Source organism: Rattus norvegicus, chromosome 18 (genome assembly GCF_036323735.1).
Source record: "Rattus norvegicus strain BN/NHsdMcwi chromosome 18, GRCr8, whole genome shotgun sequence".
Lineage (NCBI taxonomy): Eukaryota > Metazoa > Chordata > Mammalia > Rodentia > Muridae > Rattus > Rattus norvegicus.
The window spans coordinates 16414172-16433358 of record NC_086036.1 but is presented as its reverse complement, the minus strand read 5'-3'; the positions used below and the strand labels follow the sequence as shown (position 1 = coordinate 16433358).

At 47.5% G+C, this 19187-nt stretch overlaps 1 protein-coding gene across 7 annotated transcripts in view; it reads right to left on the bottom strand.

Moving 5' to 3' along the window:
- Positions 1 to 19187, bottom strand: part of Fhod3 (formin homology 2 domain containing 3) — a 432679-nt gene that overhangs the window by 267150 nt on the left and 146342 nt on the right. Inside the window, exon 1 of one of the 7 annotated variants that reach the window (XM_063277043.1) lies at positions 18506 to 18950. The exons of the other annotated variants lie outside the window; for them this stretch is intronic. Coding sequence (XP_063133113.1) covers positions 18506 to 18617 — 112 coding nt within the window. The 5' untranslated portion in view covers positions 18618 to 18950. Of the gene's footprint in view, positions 1 to 18505; positions 18951 to 19187 lie in introns of those variants that run through there. 7 annotated transcript variants of the gene reach the window in all.

Genomic DNA, 19187 nt, shown 5'->3' with positions numbered 1-19187 from the left:
TGCAACACACACACATGCAACACACACACATGCAACACACACGCACACACACACATACACGCGCACACACACACAACACACACGCACACACACACACGCACACACACACATGCACACACACACACACACGCACACACGAGTGGGCCTTTTGTCTACTCAGTACACAGCTCTGTTCCCAGGGCTGAAGTGGAGGGAAGAATTGGCCCACCCCCGCCCCCTTTCCCTTACCTTATGAATGGGGATGGACTGCCTCCATCCCCTTCTTTTTTAATTTCTGGGGACTGGAAGTATTTACCAGGATCACTAAGGCAGATCAAGTGCCTGACACCTCTATCTGATCAGTTACATAAAACTTCAACCAGGATTCTGACATAGAAACTATCCTGTTGCCCCACTGTTGGGAATTAAGGGAAGGCTAACAGATTCGTTCTCACTGTCAACGACAGTAACTCACATCAGCTAACTTAGCTAACTTAGTTAATGCAGACAGCCTCTGATTCTGTACTGGAGGTACTGGACTTGCTGGATCAGAGACAAATACCCTTTAAGATGTCAGTCATCACATAAAATACCTTCGTCTTTGTTACACTCTATGAAAGTTGTGTTTAACCTATTTCCAACATGAATATTTAATATATATTTAATTAGCTGGAGAAGAGAGCATCAAACTTTCATCACCTGTATCCCACATTAAGTTTGCCCTAAGGTGCTGCTTCAAATGAGCCAGGGCTAGAAATGGTAGCTTGTAATTGCCCGTGGTACCAATAGAGCCCTGCCCAATCTCCATCCTACCCCATTCTCAGACGCTTGAGAAAAGCTCTGCTGACTCTTACTCTGGTTGAAATGGGGACCGAAGGAAGAGAGGGGAAAGGAAAGGAGATGGAGTATCATTAGGAAGAAGAGAAATAAAGAAAGGCAAGCAGAGCGCCTGCCTTTTCACGCCCTCTCCTGAGAACGGTCCATCCTGAGAACACTTCCCACCTTACCGGAAGGATCCGTGCTAAGAGTTGTTATCCTCTCTTTGCATCCTCTCTCCCCATCCGGCTGTTCCAGAGAGTTCATGGATTATGGCTAACTGCTGAAATTCCTGAGGCAGTTTACTGAGAAAAAGAGGAGCAGAGAACAGACAAGGCTCGCTGCGGCTCCCCCTTCCACTGAGGCTTTTCTCCTCAGTGAAAGGAAAAATGCTGAGGAAATTCTAGGTGTATTTCTAACATGAGCTAGAAATTCTTTAAAAGCTTGAGAAAGAGAGAGAGAGAGAGAGAGAGAGAGAGAGAGAGAGAGAGAGAGAGAGAGAGAGAGAGTGAGTGTCGAGGGGTGCTCTACAAATACACTCAAGAATGCCCTGCACACCCAGCCTGGCCCACAGCCAGCTAAATGAACTAGCTTGAGGTTCTACTTAAAGGAGTGTGATCAGTAGACAGGTACAGGGCAGAGAAAGACTGAAAGCCCTACCTGGGGACAAATGCAGAAGCAGAAACCAGGACCCAGTCTTGTTGAGGTGAGGAACCTTCATTTAGAAGCAATTGCTTGATTCTGCTTCTTCATGTGCACTGCGCGTTATCTGTCACCAATGGGGTCTATCTGTCCTCCTGTGCCAGTTTGCCACAAGATGGGAACCAAGAGACAAATACCTTTGCTGACTACAATTTGTTGAACACAGAACATCAGGTCAACAGTTAGTATGATGACTAAAACTGTCATTTTTTGTTTCCAGAGGCTACTAAAAATGGTAAACCCCCAGAATAAAGCTAGAAATTGCAAATCAGAACCAGCAAGATGGCTGTGCTGGTCCAGCACTGTCTATACAAGCATCTGGATGTGAGTTCAATCCCCAGCACCCACAGAAAAGAGCCAGGTATGGGGGCCTGCGTTCACAGACTGTCCAGCTCATCGCTGGAGGGGCGGAAACATATTGCTGGGGCTTGGTCAACCACATGGCTGCATCAGTGAGCTCCAGGTTCATGAGAGACTGTGTCAAAGAGCAAAGCAGATGTTGCCAGAGAATGACAAGCAGGCTGTCACTTGGTCTTCACACACTTCACACACGTATACCCACACGTAATACATACATACTAGCCTCTACGCACATATACACATATGTACCCACACATACATGAATATTCCCACACATCTGCATATACACACAAATAAAATTTTAAAACTGCAAATAAATGTAAAGGATCCTTTGATGATCTACAATACATTCCCTCAGTGATAACATCCTTAAAGCCACAGAACAGTGGTTCTCAACCTTCCTAATGCTGCAACCCTTTAATACAGATTTTTAATTGTGAAGACTTACTAATCATAAATTTATTTTTGTTAGTACTTTATAACCGTAATTTTGCTACTGCTGTGAATCATAATGTAAAGCTGTGTTTTCCAATGGTCTCAGGTGACCCCTGTGAAAGGGTCATTACATCTCAAAGGGGTCTCGACCCACAGGTTGAGAACCACTGTAACAGCCTGCTGTAGGTAGCCTCCCTGGGCAGAGGAACTAAAACTAAGCACCCATTCCTTCTTCCAGGCGAGACATTTAAGCCACTCCCCCTTTTCACTTTGGAACCCTTTGACAGACACAAGGCAAGGACTATCTCTCTGCTTGTGTGTAAATTCTCTGTTACATAATCAAATCAAATTTTGTCCTAAATTCTAACATGCCAGTGGCCAGCTGCTTAGACAGCAACAGAGAATCAGTTCTCAGCTCTAAATCAGCATGGGACAGCCTCGGGGTACCAGAGAGCAGGACTAAGCAATCAGGAGGCAGTGTGCTGGTCCCCAGAGACAAATTGTCTCCCTTGAGGGCCTTTGTGGTGCCCTAAATGGGAAGCTGACCAAGATGCAGAGAGCACATTTGCTTAAACCCACTTTACAGAATGAACCTGTTTCTCCTTGCTGGCCACGAGGCCTCCCTAGTACAGATGGATGGGATGGTTTTATCAGCTCGCTCTGTCCAGTTCTGGATGACCAGGTTTTAGGAATGGTTAACTTGTTCCTGGCCCAGCCCCCTATAGCTGTAGCTGAGAAAGAGTTGTGGGGGAAGTGAGGCTTGGGAAGAGGAAAAAGCCTAAGCTTGAGGAACGCACAGGAGGCTGGAGTTCCAGCACCAGCCTTCCCTGGCAGGAACTTGAAGGAGAAGGCACAATGGGAGGCAGCAGCCCATCTTTTTATACATATAGTAACTTTTTAAAATTAAATATACATCACTCCCTTCTTCCCGATTCCCCTTCCAACTACCCTTGTTGAGCACTTGCTTTCAAACTTATGGCCTTGTTTTCTTTAATTGTTGTTCTCTCTCTCTCTCTCTCTCTCTCTCTCTCTCTCTCTCTCTCTTTCTCTCTGTGTGTGTGTGTCTGTGTCTCTCTGTGTGTGTGTGTGTGTGTGTGTGTGTGTGTGTGTGTACATAAATGCACCTGCTCAGTCTATATAGAGTCATCATATACACATATCTCAGGGCTGAGCGCTGGTATTGGATAACTGATTGGAGGTGGGGGAACAGTCCATTTTACACACTAGCATGTCTGTTCCTGTGACCACAGACATTGCCTCCTGACAGAGAAACCTTTGACAAGTAGAGAACTATAGATAACATACACACCAAACATAGTACAGTTCTCAGGATCATATATTTGTAAAACTTCTGACAATTTAATGACGGCATTAGATACAGTTCTGAGTGTGAGAATTTATACCTGGAAACCCAATGGTCAAAGGTGAGGTTAGGAGAACTACTCAAATTTGAACCAGCCTGAGCTATACATAAACATAGGTGTGAGGATCATAACTGATATCCAGTAAATATAATCCAAAAATGATACACTCCCCAAATGGCTCTTGATGAGCACTGTACATCCCCTAGCATGCTGCTACAAATATCAGTGCAAACCCACATGTGCCCAAAGTCTCCAAAACATGGAAGTGCATGACAGCACCAAAATAAACAGATATAAATTCCAATGCTAGGGAAGCCAATTGAACACACTGATCCCCAGAAAGAAGGCCAGCGTTGCAGCTCAACCCAGTGACTGGGGTTTATAGTAGTAAGGCATAAATGGCTAAGCCATTTGATATCCTCAAACAAACCTGTTGTACAAAATTTTAATCCCAATCCAGAGTTTCTAATCCCCACCCCTTGACTATTCCGTTCCTGGATAAAACACACACACACACACACACACACACACACACACACACACACACACACACACACACCCTTTATATTTACAATAAGCCTTAAACAGCACAAGAGCTGGGCAGCTGCCTACCCTCCGTCCTGTTAGAACCTATTTTCCTTCAGTAACCCCGAGTTATTACTATGTTTCATCTAGAACAGCCCAGATGAAACATAGTAAGTAATAACTCAGGGTTATTGATAGGAAAGTAAATTCTAACAGCGTAGAGGGGTAGATCTCTGCCCAGCTCTGTCTAGTGCTGTTTAAGGCTGATTTCAAGTATAAAGTGTGTGTGTGTGTGTGTGTGTGTGTGTGTGTGTGTGTGTGTCCTTTATTTAGGAATGAATGATCACTGGCTGGGTAGAAACCCCAGGTCAGGGTTTATAATTTCTATAACAAAAACAGGCACAGGGAAGAAGTTGACTGTGCTCATCTTCAATTTGAAAGTCAAAGTAGTATGAACTGTTCTTGAAAGTGAGACCATTTACACAGCTCATTCTCACCTCTGAAAACAGATAACTGAAAGAACTCCACAGGAAAGGAGGACCTTGGACAAGGGAGGCCACTAGAGAGGTGGGGAAGGGGGAGCACAAATGAATTCAGATGCTGATGACTAAGCCTGAGCTTCCCAACTGAAGACAATAAAAGCATGTACTCTGGTCTTGTAGTTCAGCTATACTTAGAATCCTCTCTTTGCTACTCCAACTTTAGAGAGGCGGAACCAGAGATCTCAAGTGCCCTTCTGGAGAGCCAGAAACACTGAGAGGCCTCAACAGTTTGACAGTGGATGGGGTGCTGGTCGGGTGGATGGATGGGCATCAAGAATGGGAGTCAGGAATAACTGAACAGTTCTGACACTGCACAGAACCCGGCTCCAAGTTCCCGGCTGCATCCTGCCCACTCCGACCACCACCCCAGCCCCCAGAATGTTTCTAGGTTCACACTGCAGAGCCCGCTCACTCCCACCGCCACGCCAGCCCCCGGCGTGTTTCTAAGCTGTGCGTGCATTTCAGGTCGTCATTCTTACTCAGTTCTCTCTGATAACTTCTTTCTTCAAAGGCTCTCTTTTTTCTTAATTGAAGATAAATTATGCCCACTTGGTTAAGTAAAAAGAATAACAGACTGAAAATTATAAAGATTTGTGAATTCGCTAACGTTTTGAAAACTAAGGCAAAAATCTCCACCCATATCATAACTTTTCATTTTTTTAATGTAAGCTGAAGGAAATTTTATAGTTAGCAAAAGTGAGTTATAGAGCAGACACTACTGGATCTCTCTTCAATAAAGCTACAACCTAACCTGAGTCTCTCAAAACATCTTAAAATGTAAGAGTTAAATGGCCTCAGAAAACTACCTGAGTGTGTATAGGGCTGTGGGTATCGCTGGATGCACTTATACTTTAAACACTTTAGTGTTAAAACCAGGGAAAAGGAGAAGGAAAGAAAGAAGGAGAGAGAATGGGAGAGAAAAGGGGAGGGGAGGAAGGAAAAGAAAAGTGAGGCAAAGAACTAGCAAATTTAAGTAGCAAGATCAAAGCCTGTGTACTGTCCCAAGCCAATCCTTCTGTCTCCACTCAGCACAGAGAGCTGAGGTGCTTGGAAAACACTCATGGGAAATGAGGAACAATAACAGGACCAAAAGACAGGCAGACAAAGACATTAACACCAGAAAGCTCTAAATCCCTTCCGGAACTGTCTACTCCAATGGAGTGGCCCCTGACCCTACACACTGGCTCTCACTAGAGCAAAACTTGGATTCTGCCCCCGGAGCCTCCCAAAGACATCAATCACTCTGGAAATCAGTCTGGTGGTTCCTCAAAAAAAAAAAAAAAAGGATAGTTGAGGACCCAGCTACACCACTCCTGGGCACATACCCAAAAAATGTCCCAACATACAACAAGGACACGTGCTCCACTATGTTCATAGCAGCCTTATTTTTAATAGCCAGAAGCTGGAAAGAACCCAGATGTTCTTCAACAGAGGAATGGATACAGAAAATGTGGTACATCTACACAATGGAGTACTACTCAGCTATTAAAAACAATGACTTCATGAAATTCTTAGGCAAATGGATGGAATAGAAAATATCATCCTGAGTGAGGTATAACCCAGTCATGAAAGAACACACATGGATGCACTCATTGATAAATGGATATTAGCCCCAAAGCTTGGAATACTCAAGATACAACTCACAGACCATATGAAGCTCAAGAAGAAGGAAGACCAAAATGTGGATGCTTCGGTCCTTCTTAGAAGGGGGAACAAACTACTCATGGGAGGAAACACAGGGACAAAGAGTGGAGCAGAGACTGAAGGAAAGGCCATCCAGAGACTGCCCCACCTGGGGAGCCATCCCATATGCAGTCACCAAACCCAGTCACTATTGCTGATGCCAAGATGTACTTGCTGACAGGAGCCTGATATGGATGTCTCCTGAGAGGCTCTGCCAGAGCCTTACTGATACAGATGAGGATGCTTGCAGGTAACCATTGGACTGAACAAGGAGACCCCAATGGAGGAGTTAGAGAAAGGACTGAAGGAGCGGAAGGGGTTTGCAACACCATAGGAAGAACAACAACATCAACCAACCAGACTCCCCAGAGCTCCCAGGGAGTAAATCACCAACCAAAGAGGGGGTGGAGAACCCAATGGCTCCAGCCGCATACGTAGCAGAGGATGGCATTGTCTGGCATCAATAAGAGGAGAAGCTCTTGGTCCTATGAAAGGTCATTTCCCCAGTGTAAGGGGATGTCAGGCTGTTGAGATGAGAATGAGTGGGTGGGAGGGGGAGCATCCTCACAGAAGCAGGGGGAGGGGAGATGGGAGAGGGGAGAACTGGGAAAGGGGACAACATTTGAACTATAAATACATAAACTATGCAATGAAAACAAAAACAAACAAAACAGAATGTATGTCAGACCCCAAGAAGTGAGCACATAGAGCCAGAGCATCTTAGAGGCGCGTGTGCACATACACACACACACACACACACACACACACACACACACACACACCCATAATACTGTGATTGGAAACATGAAGAGGCCATGTTACTCTCTCTTATTTGAATTACAAACATAATGCTCTTACCCACTGGCTATCTCTCAAGCCCAGGCTATTCCTACTTTGTAATTTGTCACTCTTTTCTGACTAGCCAAGTTCATGTGCCCATACCCAGCTTTAGGGATCCACATATAGTAGAAGCATCCGTCCGCACCCCTAGGGACCCCTTCATGTATACCCTACACTTGATTATCTTCCCTCCCCTTTCCTGGAGCACCAGCCCTCTCCCCAGCTTACCAAACTAAACCCTCACTTACAACCTGTGACAAGGTCCAAGCTTAGCAAACACCTCCCACCACAGCAGCCCCTTCTCCTCCCCAAAGGCCACAGCCCATGAGATTGTCTTACCTAGTTCACCATATAATCATGACAACAGTCCTGCTGTGAGGTGTGTGTGTGTGTGTGTGTGTGTGTGTGTGTGTGTGTGTGTGTGTGCCTGGTTTCCTCTGTATGCAGGTATCTGGGCTCTGGGAATGGACTCAGAAGCACTGTATACCCCCACCCCACCCCCAGGACCCTTTGGGTGCAATTCTTCCCCAATGTATGGTACGCACTTTTAGGATGAAAACCCCATCAAGTCCTGCCAGAGCCCTGCATGGTAAAGGAACTGATCAAGGAGACTTCTGGTTTAGCACAGCCCCCAGCCCCAGCCCCAGCCCCAGCCCCAGCCCCAGCCCCAGCCCCAGCCCCAGCCCCAGCCCCAGCCCCAGCCCCAGCCCCAGCCCCAGCCCCAGCCCCACGCTGAGCTGAGCGACTCCATCATTCGGAATCTTCACACTAAGGAACAGATCTTAGAAGGAAAAAAGGTCAAGAGATTGTTTGCCTTTGATGTATAATTCAATTTGCTTCCTGATTCCTAATTTTCCCCGTGGCGTGCTTTGAAGTGGCTAATTGACATGAAATTGCTGCCTTTGATCCTGAGCTGGGTGACTCACACTGGGTGAGAGCACACTCAGACATAATGAGCGCCATGCATCCTACAGCCCTTCCCTGAGACAGGGGGCCCTGAGACAGGGGGCTGGGGACAAAGAACTTGGCGCACACAGGTTGCAGGAATGTGGAAAGAGATCCACGTGGAGTGGCTGACCCGAGCCTCCCACTTTACCCCCATAAGATGGCCTGCCATCAGCAGATATAGCTAGGGCAGGAGGATCTGGTCTGGTGCAGCACTCTTGGCTTCTGAGGCCAATAGGATTACTGTGGAGTAGAGCTGGAGATCACATATGCCTGCCTGATGGTGTGTTCCTTTCTTCCAGGGGTGTGGAAGGCGATGCCTCTCCAGGTCCTTGACAGCCTATGAGGCGTTTCACCAACAGGGGACTGACTTGTCACAGTACTCCTAAATGTGTCCTTAGGAGGCCAGGGGAGCCCAGGGTTCTCGGGACCTGCTGTGACCATCAAGTAGCAAGACTACAACAGCCCAGGACTAATGGGTTGATGTTAGGAAGAAATGAATGAGGAAGCAGCCTTCATAAACTGGAAATCACGTATTAGTGAAATGCTGGTGCTGGGCTCCATTGGGAAAGCAATTGCCCAGCATGCATGAAGCCATGGACTCCATCTCAGCGTTAGATAAAGCAGGTGTGGCGCTACATGCCTATAATCTCAGCACCGGGGAGGTGGGCGCAGGAAGATCCGGGTTCAAGTTCATCCTAAGCCAAACAGCAAATTTTCTGCTAGCCTGGGCCACATGAGACCGTCTTAAAGGGGAAAAGTAGCAAAATACTTTATAAAGTACTCTCTGGACCAAACTTTGGGTCACATTTTCTCTGACATATTTAGGATTTAGTGAATGGCGCGTTCTAGCCTCCCTCCCCCCTCCTCCAGTACCTAGGGTTTTTTAAATTACTTAATTTGTTTTATTAATCTGAATAACACGTTTCTTTAGGATAGTTTCCTGCATGTATATCACTTGCTGTGCTCACGCCCCCACCCCTACCCCTTAAAGCTTTTACCCAGCATTCCCTGGGATACAGTCATTTTCTTACTGTATACTTGTTTAAACTATAAAACTAATACTTCCACTGAAAATAATATGCAGTAGCTGACATTTAAAAATATCAAAATCTCAGAGTTATAACTTCTCAGCATGGGGAAGTCTCCTGTGATCCCCACCCAGCAGAGTATGAAGCCCCTCTCCACTCGTTCAAAAGGGAGAATGGTCTCACAAACACCAGGAGCATAGACGGAGGCTTCTGTACCTTGTGCTGCACAGAATCCTCTCCAAAGTTGCCTGACTGTGCTTCCCTTCGATAGCAGATCCTTCTCTTGAGAATTCTCAGTTTGTGTCCCTCCACTCCCCGCTGAGCTCCAGACTGCCTGGCCTACCTGGGCACAAAATCCTCTTTAGCAATCGGTCATGAGAGGTGACAGTCTAGGCCCTCAGCTTTCTATGGTTGGGGACTACTCCAGGACCTCTGAAAGGCTGAGAATGCCAGTACCCAGGTCCCTGGAGGACGCCATCCCTGACTGCAGCTCAGCCCTGGACAGACTACTCACAGGACACATAAGCTTGTGTGTGTCTCAGGGCACCAGCTACAGCAAAATCTGAGCTGAGCCTCTGCAGAAGGGGTGGGGAGGGCACTAGAGTGAAGCACACCAACTACACCCCTACCCCCCAACCCCATCCCTGCAAACCAAAGCACTTTCTGCACTGAACAAGTAAAGAAACAGCCCATGTAAAAGCCACAAACTTTGGGAGAATTTTTGTTGCTTCTAATGAGGTGTATTTCACATACCGTAACATTTATATTTAAACTATATAATTATTTAGTTTCTGTATATTCAGAAAGCTAGGCAACCCTGCTTCTAACTGTGAACATTTTATCACCCTAATGAAGAAACCCCACACGTGAGGCTGTTTCTACATTTTAGCTCCAGTGAATGACGTGACTGAACATACAAACCTCCTTCACGGGGATCTGTGTCTTCAGTTCTCTTTCAGTGGGACCGACATGAAGTTTGAATAACCCTAGATTGTTGGGACTCCTTTTTCCCTGACATGCATTTCCAGCTACCCCTCGCCACACATACTTTTCATTATCTGTGTCAGAGAACATTAAGACTCTAGCATTTCACAAAATTGAAAGGCCCTGAGCTGCTCAGGGTCCTCCGCTCCAAGAATAATCTGCTGCTAGCTGGACCCTGGGAACCTCCAGATGTCCAACCTCTTCAGAATACACTGAACACAGATTGGAGCTCCCAACCACCTAAAAATGGCCTGAGCCCTGCGTTGAGTCTCTAAGGAAAACTGCCACATTCTCCTAGACCTGCTGGTAGCTCCGTGCCTCTAGAAGGCAATAAGGTCAAAGCTAAAAGTCGAAAAGGTCTCCTAGTGCTGAGTTCTGGAGACAAACTGAAGGCAGAAGCATCCAGAAGATGGGGATCCTGAAGAAACAGGGTCAAACCTCACCTGACTGGGGCCCCCACTCGGCCGGACCCTCCAGACCAGCAGTTCTCAACCTGGGGTCATGACCACACTGGCGGTCACATTTCAGATAGCCTTCACATCAGATACGCACGTTACACAGCAACAAAATTACAGTTATGACTTAACAGCAAAATAATTTCATACTTGGGGTCACTACAGCATGAGGAACTAGATTAAGGGGTCACAGCATTAGGAAGGTTGGGAAACACTGCTCCAAACACTGTTTCTCGACCTTTGCCTGCCGAAAGCTCACTGTAGCCTCGTGGACCATTAGGCCCTGATCTCCTGCAGCAGAGAACCCAGTGCCTTTGTCCTCAGTTAGCAGCTTGCTTCTTCCTCTAAAGACTCAGCCTCCAATGGCAAGTACACAGCCCCGACAGCCAGGCCAGCCGACTGTGATCTTCCCCTTATCTGCCTCTGCGACACGTTCCACCACAATTAGCATCTTTCTTCTATAGGGACATGTCCCTGTGAACGTGGTAGGGATGGCAGAGAAGGGACAGGCAAGGATTTGTGAATGGAGTAAGTCCTGTTTCACAAGACTGCCCCAAGCCAAGATGGCTTCTAAGATCTCTAACTCTCTTTATATTGATCTATGGTGGCAGATATTAGAAGAAATGTAATTTTCTAAATCCTAACTTTAACCATGGAGGGTTAATAGGAAAATGGGCAGAAGCCAGAGAACCAAATGCTTATAAGATGGTTATCTCACAGACTTTGTGGCCACATCATAGAAGAAGGTGGGGCTTGAGGGAAGCAACATTGGACTCATGGGTTTCCCAGAATGGACACCAAGGATTATTAATACTCCCAGAACACTACCCAAAGCTATTTTGTGACACTGATGAGATGGATCAGTGGGGAAAGAACTTCCTATGCAAACCAGACAACCTGAGTTTAGTATGGAGAACCCATGTAAATAAAGGTGGAAAAAGAGGAACCAGCCTGAAAAAATAGTCCTCCAACCTCCATATTCATAGTCGCATGTATGTGCACGCGCACACAACAACAATAACAGTAACAGTAACATTAATAATAATAATAATAATAATTTAAAGCTGTGTCTTCTAGCAGAGAACTCTTTTTCGGTGTGTGAGATTGTGATTGTGTGTGTGTGTGTGTGTGTGTGTGTGTGTGTGTGTGTGTGTATGAGTGATGTGGTATGTGTGTGTGATATTACTTGAGGAATGAGTATGTGTACCATACATACTAATGGGCATCAGAAGGGAAGATCTACTGAGCTGTTTTCACATGTTCCTCCTCATTCTCTTGAGACATGGTCTCTTACTCTCTCTCACTGAACCTGTGGCCAGCAAGCTCCAGTAATCCTCCTGTCTCTGATCCCCACAGCAGCTCGAGTGCAGGAGTATGTGGCCACGTCAGGTGTTTCCATGAGTATAGAAGATTTGAACTCGGGTCCCCACACTTGAACAACCGTCTTTCGCTGAGCTGTGTCCTCAGCCCTAAGAACTCTTTATTAAGCTCTGAAGGGGAATGTTGTAGAACAAAGGTAGGAGCCAGGGTACCTGAAGTCCCGGGGGATTTGCTTCCTGTCCACCATGGGGTGAACAGCTTTGCTTTATCCCATACTCCCTTCTGTGACGTTTTGCCTCAGTATGGCCCCCAACAAGGTTGGTTCTCAGCCTTCCTAATGCTGCGACCCTTTAATATAGTTCCTCATATTGTGGTAACCCCCAATTATAAAACTATTTTGTTGTTACATCATAACTGTAATTTTGCTCCTGTGTAATGTAGATGTCTGATATGCAAGGTATCTGAAATCTGATATCTAAAACAAAGCTGGTTGGTCATAATCTGGAACTGTGTTAGGAAACCGGTTCTGAAACCATGACCCTAAATCAATCTTTCCTACATTAGGTGATCTGCATTTGGCATTTTGTCATAGTAACAGAGAGGTGACTAAAACACACAGAAAGTACATCAGTGCTTACTCCATAGTTGGAGAGAAGGACATAAGGAATAAAGAGTGAGTGCTACTAAGTTTGTGCCTTCCTGGGAGATGATGAAATATTCTGGAATTAAAGACTGGCAGTGGCTACACAACTTTGTCAGTATATTAAAAACTAAGAAATTATCTCCTTAAAAAAGATGAGTTCTGGGGCATGTTAACTTATCTCAGTAAAGCTGGTCTTTAAAGTTCTCACGTAGAGGAGATGGGAAACAGAGAGGGGGTTCAGTAGGTGATGACACTTGCTGTGGAACTTGAGGACCACAGTACCCACATAAAAAGCAAAGTGTGGGTGCATGCACCTGTGACTCCAGCATTATGAGTGAGGTAGAAAAGGACGATCACTGGGCCTGCTCACACAACCCAAGCTGAAAAACAGTAAGATTTACATTTGATGAGAGACTGCCTCAGAGGGATAAGGTGTGGAGCCATAGAGCTCCTCTGGCAGCTACGCACAAATACAAACACAAATAACAATGAGTAATTAGTAATAACTTTTCATTTGCATGCTAAACATATAGTCTTGTAAAGGTATATATTCTTTCTCACTCATACAAGATAGGCAATGTCATGGTGACATGCCAGGGACTGTTCAAGACTGGCTTAGGGTAACTCCCAAGACCCTGAGCTTCTGTACCAGATCGTCCTTCCTGCAAGATCATCCGTAGGAAACACCAACCTATACTGGCCAAAGTGCTTCTCGGGGAAATCCCACACAGCTTTGGGCACATCAGGCACTGCAGAGAAGCAGAGTTTACAGTTAGGCCTCTGTTCAGTCAGAGTGTCCCACTCTTCCAACATCATTGTCGAGTTGACGGCTTTTTATCTCTCACCTACAACCAGCTGCCTTCCAAGCACCTTGGGTGCTAAGATGGCTGGGAAAGGCATCTGACTCCCCCTAAGGCACAGGCTTTCACAGGTATTTTGCTACGCCCACGAAGGCATGAAAAGCTGTGCTCCTATCCTCTTGTTTATGTAAAAGGCCCCGGGAGGGAAATAAAATTGTACTCTGGATACCATGTCCAAATAAAATAAAAACTTCCCGTGAGCTGCAAAGAAAACGTTGCCTAAGCTGAAGATAGACAGTGGGTGACTGTGAGAGAGTGGGAAGCGACCACCTTTAAATAGGGTCGGGTTCCCACAGAGAAGTGCTCTTTACTGCCTTTAGCCTGGTAAGTCTAACGGTCTGCCCCAAAACCTTAAGAACAGTGTTCCAAAAGTCAGCTCTGGACAAAAAGAGTCCTTACCTGGGAAGGACTGCTATGTAAAACCTAACTGCACAGATGGTCTTTGTTCTTAGCCAGCAGGGCCTCAGGAGAAGCTCAGGGGCCATTGGGGAAGAGCAGTGCCTGTCAGACAACTCCTTGCTGTAGACACAGTGAGGACACAGAATAGAGGGGGAGTTTTTCACTCGCAACCACTTGGAGTCCTTAGGGAAGCAGGGTAACCACAGGAAATCTCCAGGAAGCACAGTTTCAAACAAGATGCAAGCTGGCTCAAATGAGCTAAGCGTGAGGGAAAGCTGGGGTCTTGGGAAGAAGGAAGAGTAAACCTGGCCATTCAGGGTGCTTAAAATGGCGCCCAAAGAGCATGTGCTTGTGCTACTGGGCTTCGAAGTTTAGGAGAGCCACAGGAGCAACGCTTCTTCCCCAGGTCACCCTGTTGGAAAGCATTCTCCTCTGCTCCTTTATTTCATGCAGAAATGCTTCACTGTTAACCCCGGGCACTCCAGGACCGGACCCTCACCACACGCGCATGTGCATTGAAAGCCAGGACTGAATGCCCTTGATGATCTGTTCTCAAGAGAGAAAACAGGGCACCCACACAGATGTCATCATCTTCCCTGCTCACCAGGGAGTGAAGAATCCACAGCAAGGCACCATCTATGAAAGAACCAGACTTAGCAAAGGACACACCAAGATAAGTTCTCAGCCCAAAGGAGATTAATTTGCCCCAGAAGGAAAAAAGGCAAGGGATAAGAGACAAAGACAGGAGATAGGAAATGAGGGAGAGAGGGGGAAGGAACAAGGGAGAGGGGGAAGGGACATTTGTCTTCTCTCGCAGAGAGAGGGACAGACATGGTCTGAGGGCAAATGAGTTTATAGAGGGGAAAAAGGGAACCCCTTGTCAGGATGAGTTGGTTTGTTTTAACTGGACATGTGGGGTAAGCCAGAAGGGGGCTTTTGGTTGTTGCACTTCAACACTTCAATAGCTGGACCTTGATGGTCAGCCTTAGAGAAGTGGCCAAATGAGGAACTACACCTTGGTGGCTAGCTTCAGGAGTATAATCTATAATTTTTACAAGGTTGTGAAGGATAAAAGGCAAAACCTGTAGGTACCATGTTTGCCATGGTTGGGCCTGCCTCAGCCCTTCAGTCTACCCAGGGCCCACGTTGCCAGCTACATGTCATCTGCCCACCGTCATCTACAAATGGCCAGGCACCTCACCTTACTTCATTTCCAACCCCGTGATCTTGGTCTCCTGGGCACTTGTTCTACTGAGGGCATTAGTGTCTGGGGACCATTAAGACCCTGCCTAGCATCCTAGAACACAGCAGGAATCTAGGCCAAGCTCTGACTGGCTCGGCTTTGTATCGTCATAGATGCAGTGGCTGGACTTTGACATATTAGGGAACATCCAAAGTCACTGAGTAGACCCGTAATCTAAGCGTATCACCAAGAACCATGCCCACTTAGACTCTGAGAGTAACAGTCTCCAATACGCTATGAGTGAACATGGCACTGGGAGATGTACCACTCACCCAACTCACTTCCTGACAAATCTGTGTGCTGGAAACCTCTCCCACAAAGCGCTTAGCAGAACACCAGCCATAGTCCTTTCCCCACTGCATGACTTTCTTTCCTTATCCTGTGATCAAATGCTTGATAAAAAAGCATCAGAGGAGGAAAGGGTTGTTTTGGCTCATAGTCTGAGAGCACAGTCCTTAGTCACAGGGAAGAAGCCTGGCTACCGGAGGCTAAGGTGGTCATTCATGTCTGAGTGGACCAGGAAGTGGAGGGAGGGGAAGGCTATTAATGCTCAGCTGACTTCCTCCTTTCTATTCAGTCAGAGGCCCAGCTCTGGAAACACCCCAGAGACACACTCAAGGGTATTATTACTAACACTCTAAAGTCTTCTTAATCCAGCTGAGTTCATAGTCAAGAGTAACCATCATGCCACTTTGGTGTTAATCCCATTCCTTCCCAGAGCACCAGAGGAAGTAGAGGCCCAGGGGCCCAGGGGCTCCCCATGGAATGGGTGATAGCTAGTAAGCATCATCTATGTAGCAGACACCTTGTTAGCCTTGAGGAGACACGGTGAACAGAAAAAGATGTCGTCCTGCTATGCCCCAAGGTCATCACCTGACCTTCAACAACCAGCAGAGGACAAGGCAGTGTGCAGGCCAGCCACCCCCGGCATCCACCCTCCCCCACCATCAGGAATCCCTGCCAGCTCTCCATGGCAGAATCTCCTTGTGAACCAGTTACCTAAGCTTTTCAGCTCCTTGACAAAGAACAGGAATGAGTTTTCCAAGGCTCCTTCCCACACATATGCATTCCATAATTACACAGATCAGGACACAGGGGGAAATATGCATGAAAATGGCTTGATTTGTGGAAATAATCACGCTTATTCTGGCTTAGCCACAGAGCACTGCAGCTTTCCCTACAAACCCACTGCCACCCTCTTAACCCTCTAACAACTTCCCCCAGGGCTCTCTGAAGCCCACAACTCGGGAACAACTTGAATGCCCCCAAATCCTGGTCAGGGGCCCAACTGGTTTCCTATAAGATCCAACCAAAGACAAGGAGGTCTTGAGACCCCTGTCAAAGCTGACAAGTTCTTTCGGAGCTGGTCTCAGCTGCCTCTTGGCTACAAGATGCTTGAGAACACAGCTGGTTTTGTGAACCATTGTGAAGTAGGCTTGGGCTTGTGTCCTAAGCATGGCCACCTTGGGACTTCTGCTAGCTCAGGACAAGTTGGAGGATCCCTGAAGTTTGCTTAGGCAGCCTGCTCTGGGAAGGGGCAAGCAGGGAACAACATTCCCTAAACCCTGGCTCTGCCTCAGATCACAGCCCCCAGGCAACACAGCTGTTCATACCTCCCATCAGCACGCTGAGGGAGGCTGTGAACTAGGTCCAGAGATCTCTAAATGTGGTTTGCACAGGACCTTCTTCTATCTGCATCTATATAAAACCTAGCCCTGGGCTGGGAGCAGGAAGGAGTGTCTCAAGTTTCACAAGGAAGGAAAGAAAAGCAGTCATCAACCAGCCATAGTGGGTCAGTACACCTTAACTGTGCAGTTCTATGCCTGGTGCTCAATGAGGGGGTCAGGCTGAGGATGGCATGGAAGCCAGGTAGAAAGTCTCTGCAAGCTTCAGAGTAGTAACGTTACAGAGAATGACCTAGTATAGCAATTCCAGAGTCCCATGGCACGGCGGGCTGTAGCTCAGACTGTTATCTCCTTCCTAGCCCTAGCTGAGATGTTATACTAACCTAAGTGTCTGTGTGTCTCCTGGCTGGCCACCTGTTTGCCTCCTTTAGCCTCCAGGAAGACACAACCCTCTGGCTGACTCTAGTCTGCAGACCTGCTGCACAGAGAGCTCACTGTTTATGGTAAATCAGTGATGCTGAATTCCTGCCCCCCCTCACACTAGAGGTGCCATGCCCTCCCATGAGTGGAGCAGAGGACAACAGTCCTGTCATTGCGGGGCCTACGACAGCACTAATAGAAAGCCGGTGGGAGATACCAGAAAAGCTGTGGTTAAGTTAAACTCTGCCGCCAAGCCCCAAGTGGTCTCTTTACATGCCTAAACCTCAGATTTATGTTCCTATAAAGTGCCGGGGATGGGTGACAAATAAAAGATATGCTCAGTTGTAGCCAGATCCTTCAGGTCATCTGTTCCTACGTGCGGGGCAGATGCTCGCTCCCAGGGCCATTGTCAGACTCCCAGCTGTGCATTCCTGGGCTGCGAATTCCTGTGTCACAGTCTTATCTTATCGTCCTGTTCTGCCCTACCACCTCCACCTTCCCTGTCCCCAACTGACATCCCTGACCATCTGGGCTCTTATCGATACACGCTGAACGTTATTCTTAGTACAACATTCTTCCCTAACAGCCATGGCCTCCTCACTCCCTATCTGACCGCCCTGTCACATAACCCAGCTAGGAAAGGGTATTCACTACCCATGAGGCTTTAGCAGAACAGCAGCATCATGGAAGCAGCAGGGACTGCAGAGACAGCCTATTCACAGGGGCCCTGTGAGGAAGAACCCAGCGGTGCCTCTTCCTCACCTACACGGGGAAGCTTCTTACCCGAACACTGGGCTTCCTGTTACAGCACAGAGGTGGGGGGGGGGGCGGTACTGAGAGCCTAGGTGTGCACGCACCTATAACACACCTACCCCTGCCACCCACGGCAAACCACCCTGGCTTCCTGGGCACTGCATCTGTTTTAACAAGTCTTCCCACTTCCCTGGTCTGCTGTATGGGAACTCTGCCACAGAAATGCTTCTAGCAGGATGCCCGGAGTCATCTGCTTCTCAGGCTAAAGAATTAGATGTTCACTAAGAGAAGCAAAGCTTCTGAGGACAGCGGGGAGGATTCCTGCATGACCCAAAGGCCAAGGCCAGTGAGGCAACTCAGAAAGGAAAGGCATTTGCTGGAAACCTGAGTTCCATAGCAGGAAGTCACATAGAGATTGAAGGAGAGAACTGACTCTGTAAACACACACACACACACACACACACACACACACACGCACATACACACACGCACACACGCACGCACGCACGCACGTGCACACACCCCTACCTCCAAGCCACAAGCTAAGGGGTGGGGTTTGCAACCAAATTCAGCACATTTACCTTTGACCTCCTCACAGCTATATACAATCCAGGCCTCCCTTTCGAAGGGATGCTGGGTCAGGGTGCACCAGCCCTGGGTCTCTTCCCCAAGAAGGGAAGGCAGGAGAGACATCCCTTGCTAGAGACCTGCTAGGCAGTCACAGGTGGCAATGACAGCTCTTTTTCCTGCAGAGGTGTTCCCTGCTGGAAGGCAGGGTCCATGGGGAAGGACCGTTCTTGCTTTGTGTGTTAAGAGCACCCCGCACACGCTTTCTAACAAACCCGGAAACGAAAGCTGCACCCCGCGCACGCTTTCTAACAAACCCGGAAACGAAAGCTGCACCCCGCATACGGTTTCTAACAAACCCGGAAGTGAAAGCCGCAGCACGTGCTGCTGCTCTGTGGAACCATTGAGATATGACTGCAAGAGCAAAAGAGAATGCCTGGGGGTCACAAAGCACAAACAGAAGGCGAGGAGCTAGATTCTTCTCTGCCCAGGGTCATGCCCCTGCCACCACCACTGCCACCACCTGCCCAAGGAATGCAGTGTCGTATCTATGTACTTCAAAGATCTAGAGGCTCGCTGAGCAGCAGGAATGGGAAAGCATCCCAGGTGCCCAACTCCAGAGAAGACCCCATCCAATATTTGAAGGAGGATTTGCCCGTTTTCAGTGAGCCACGGTCCAGTGGGTGCCGCTCTGCC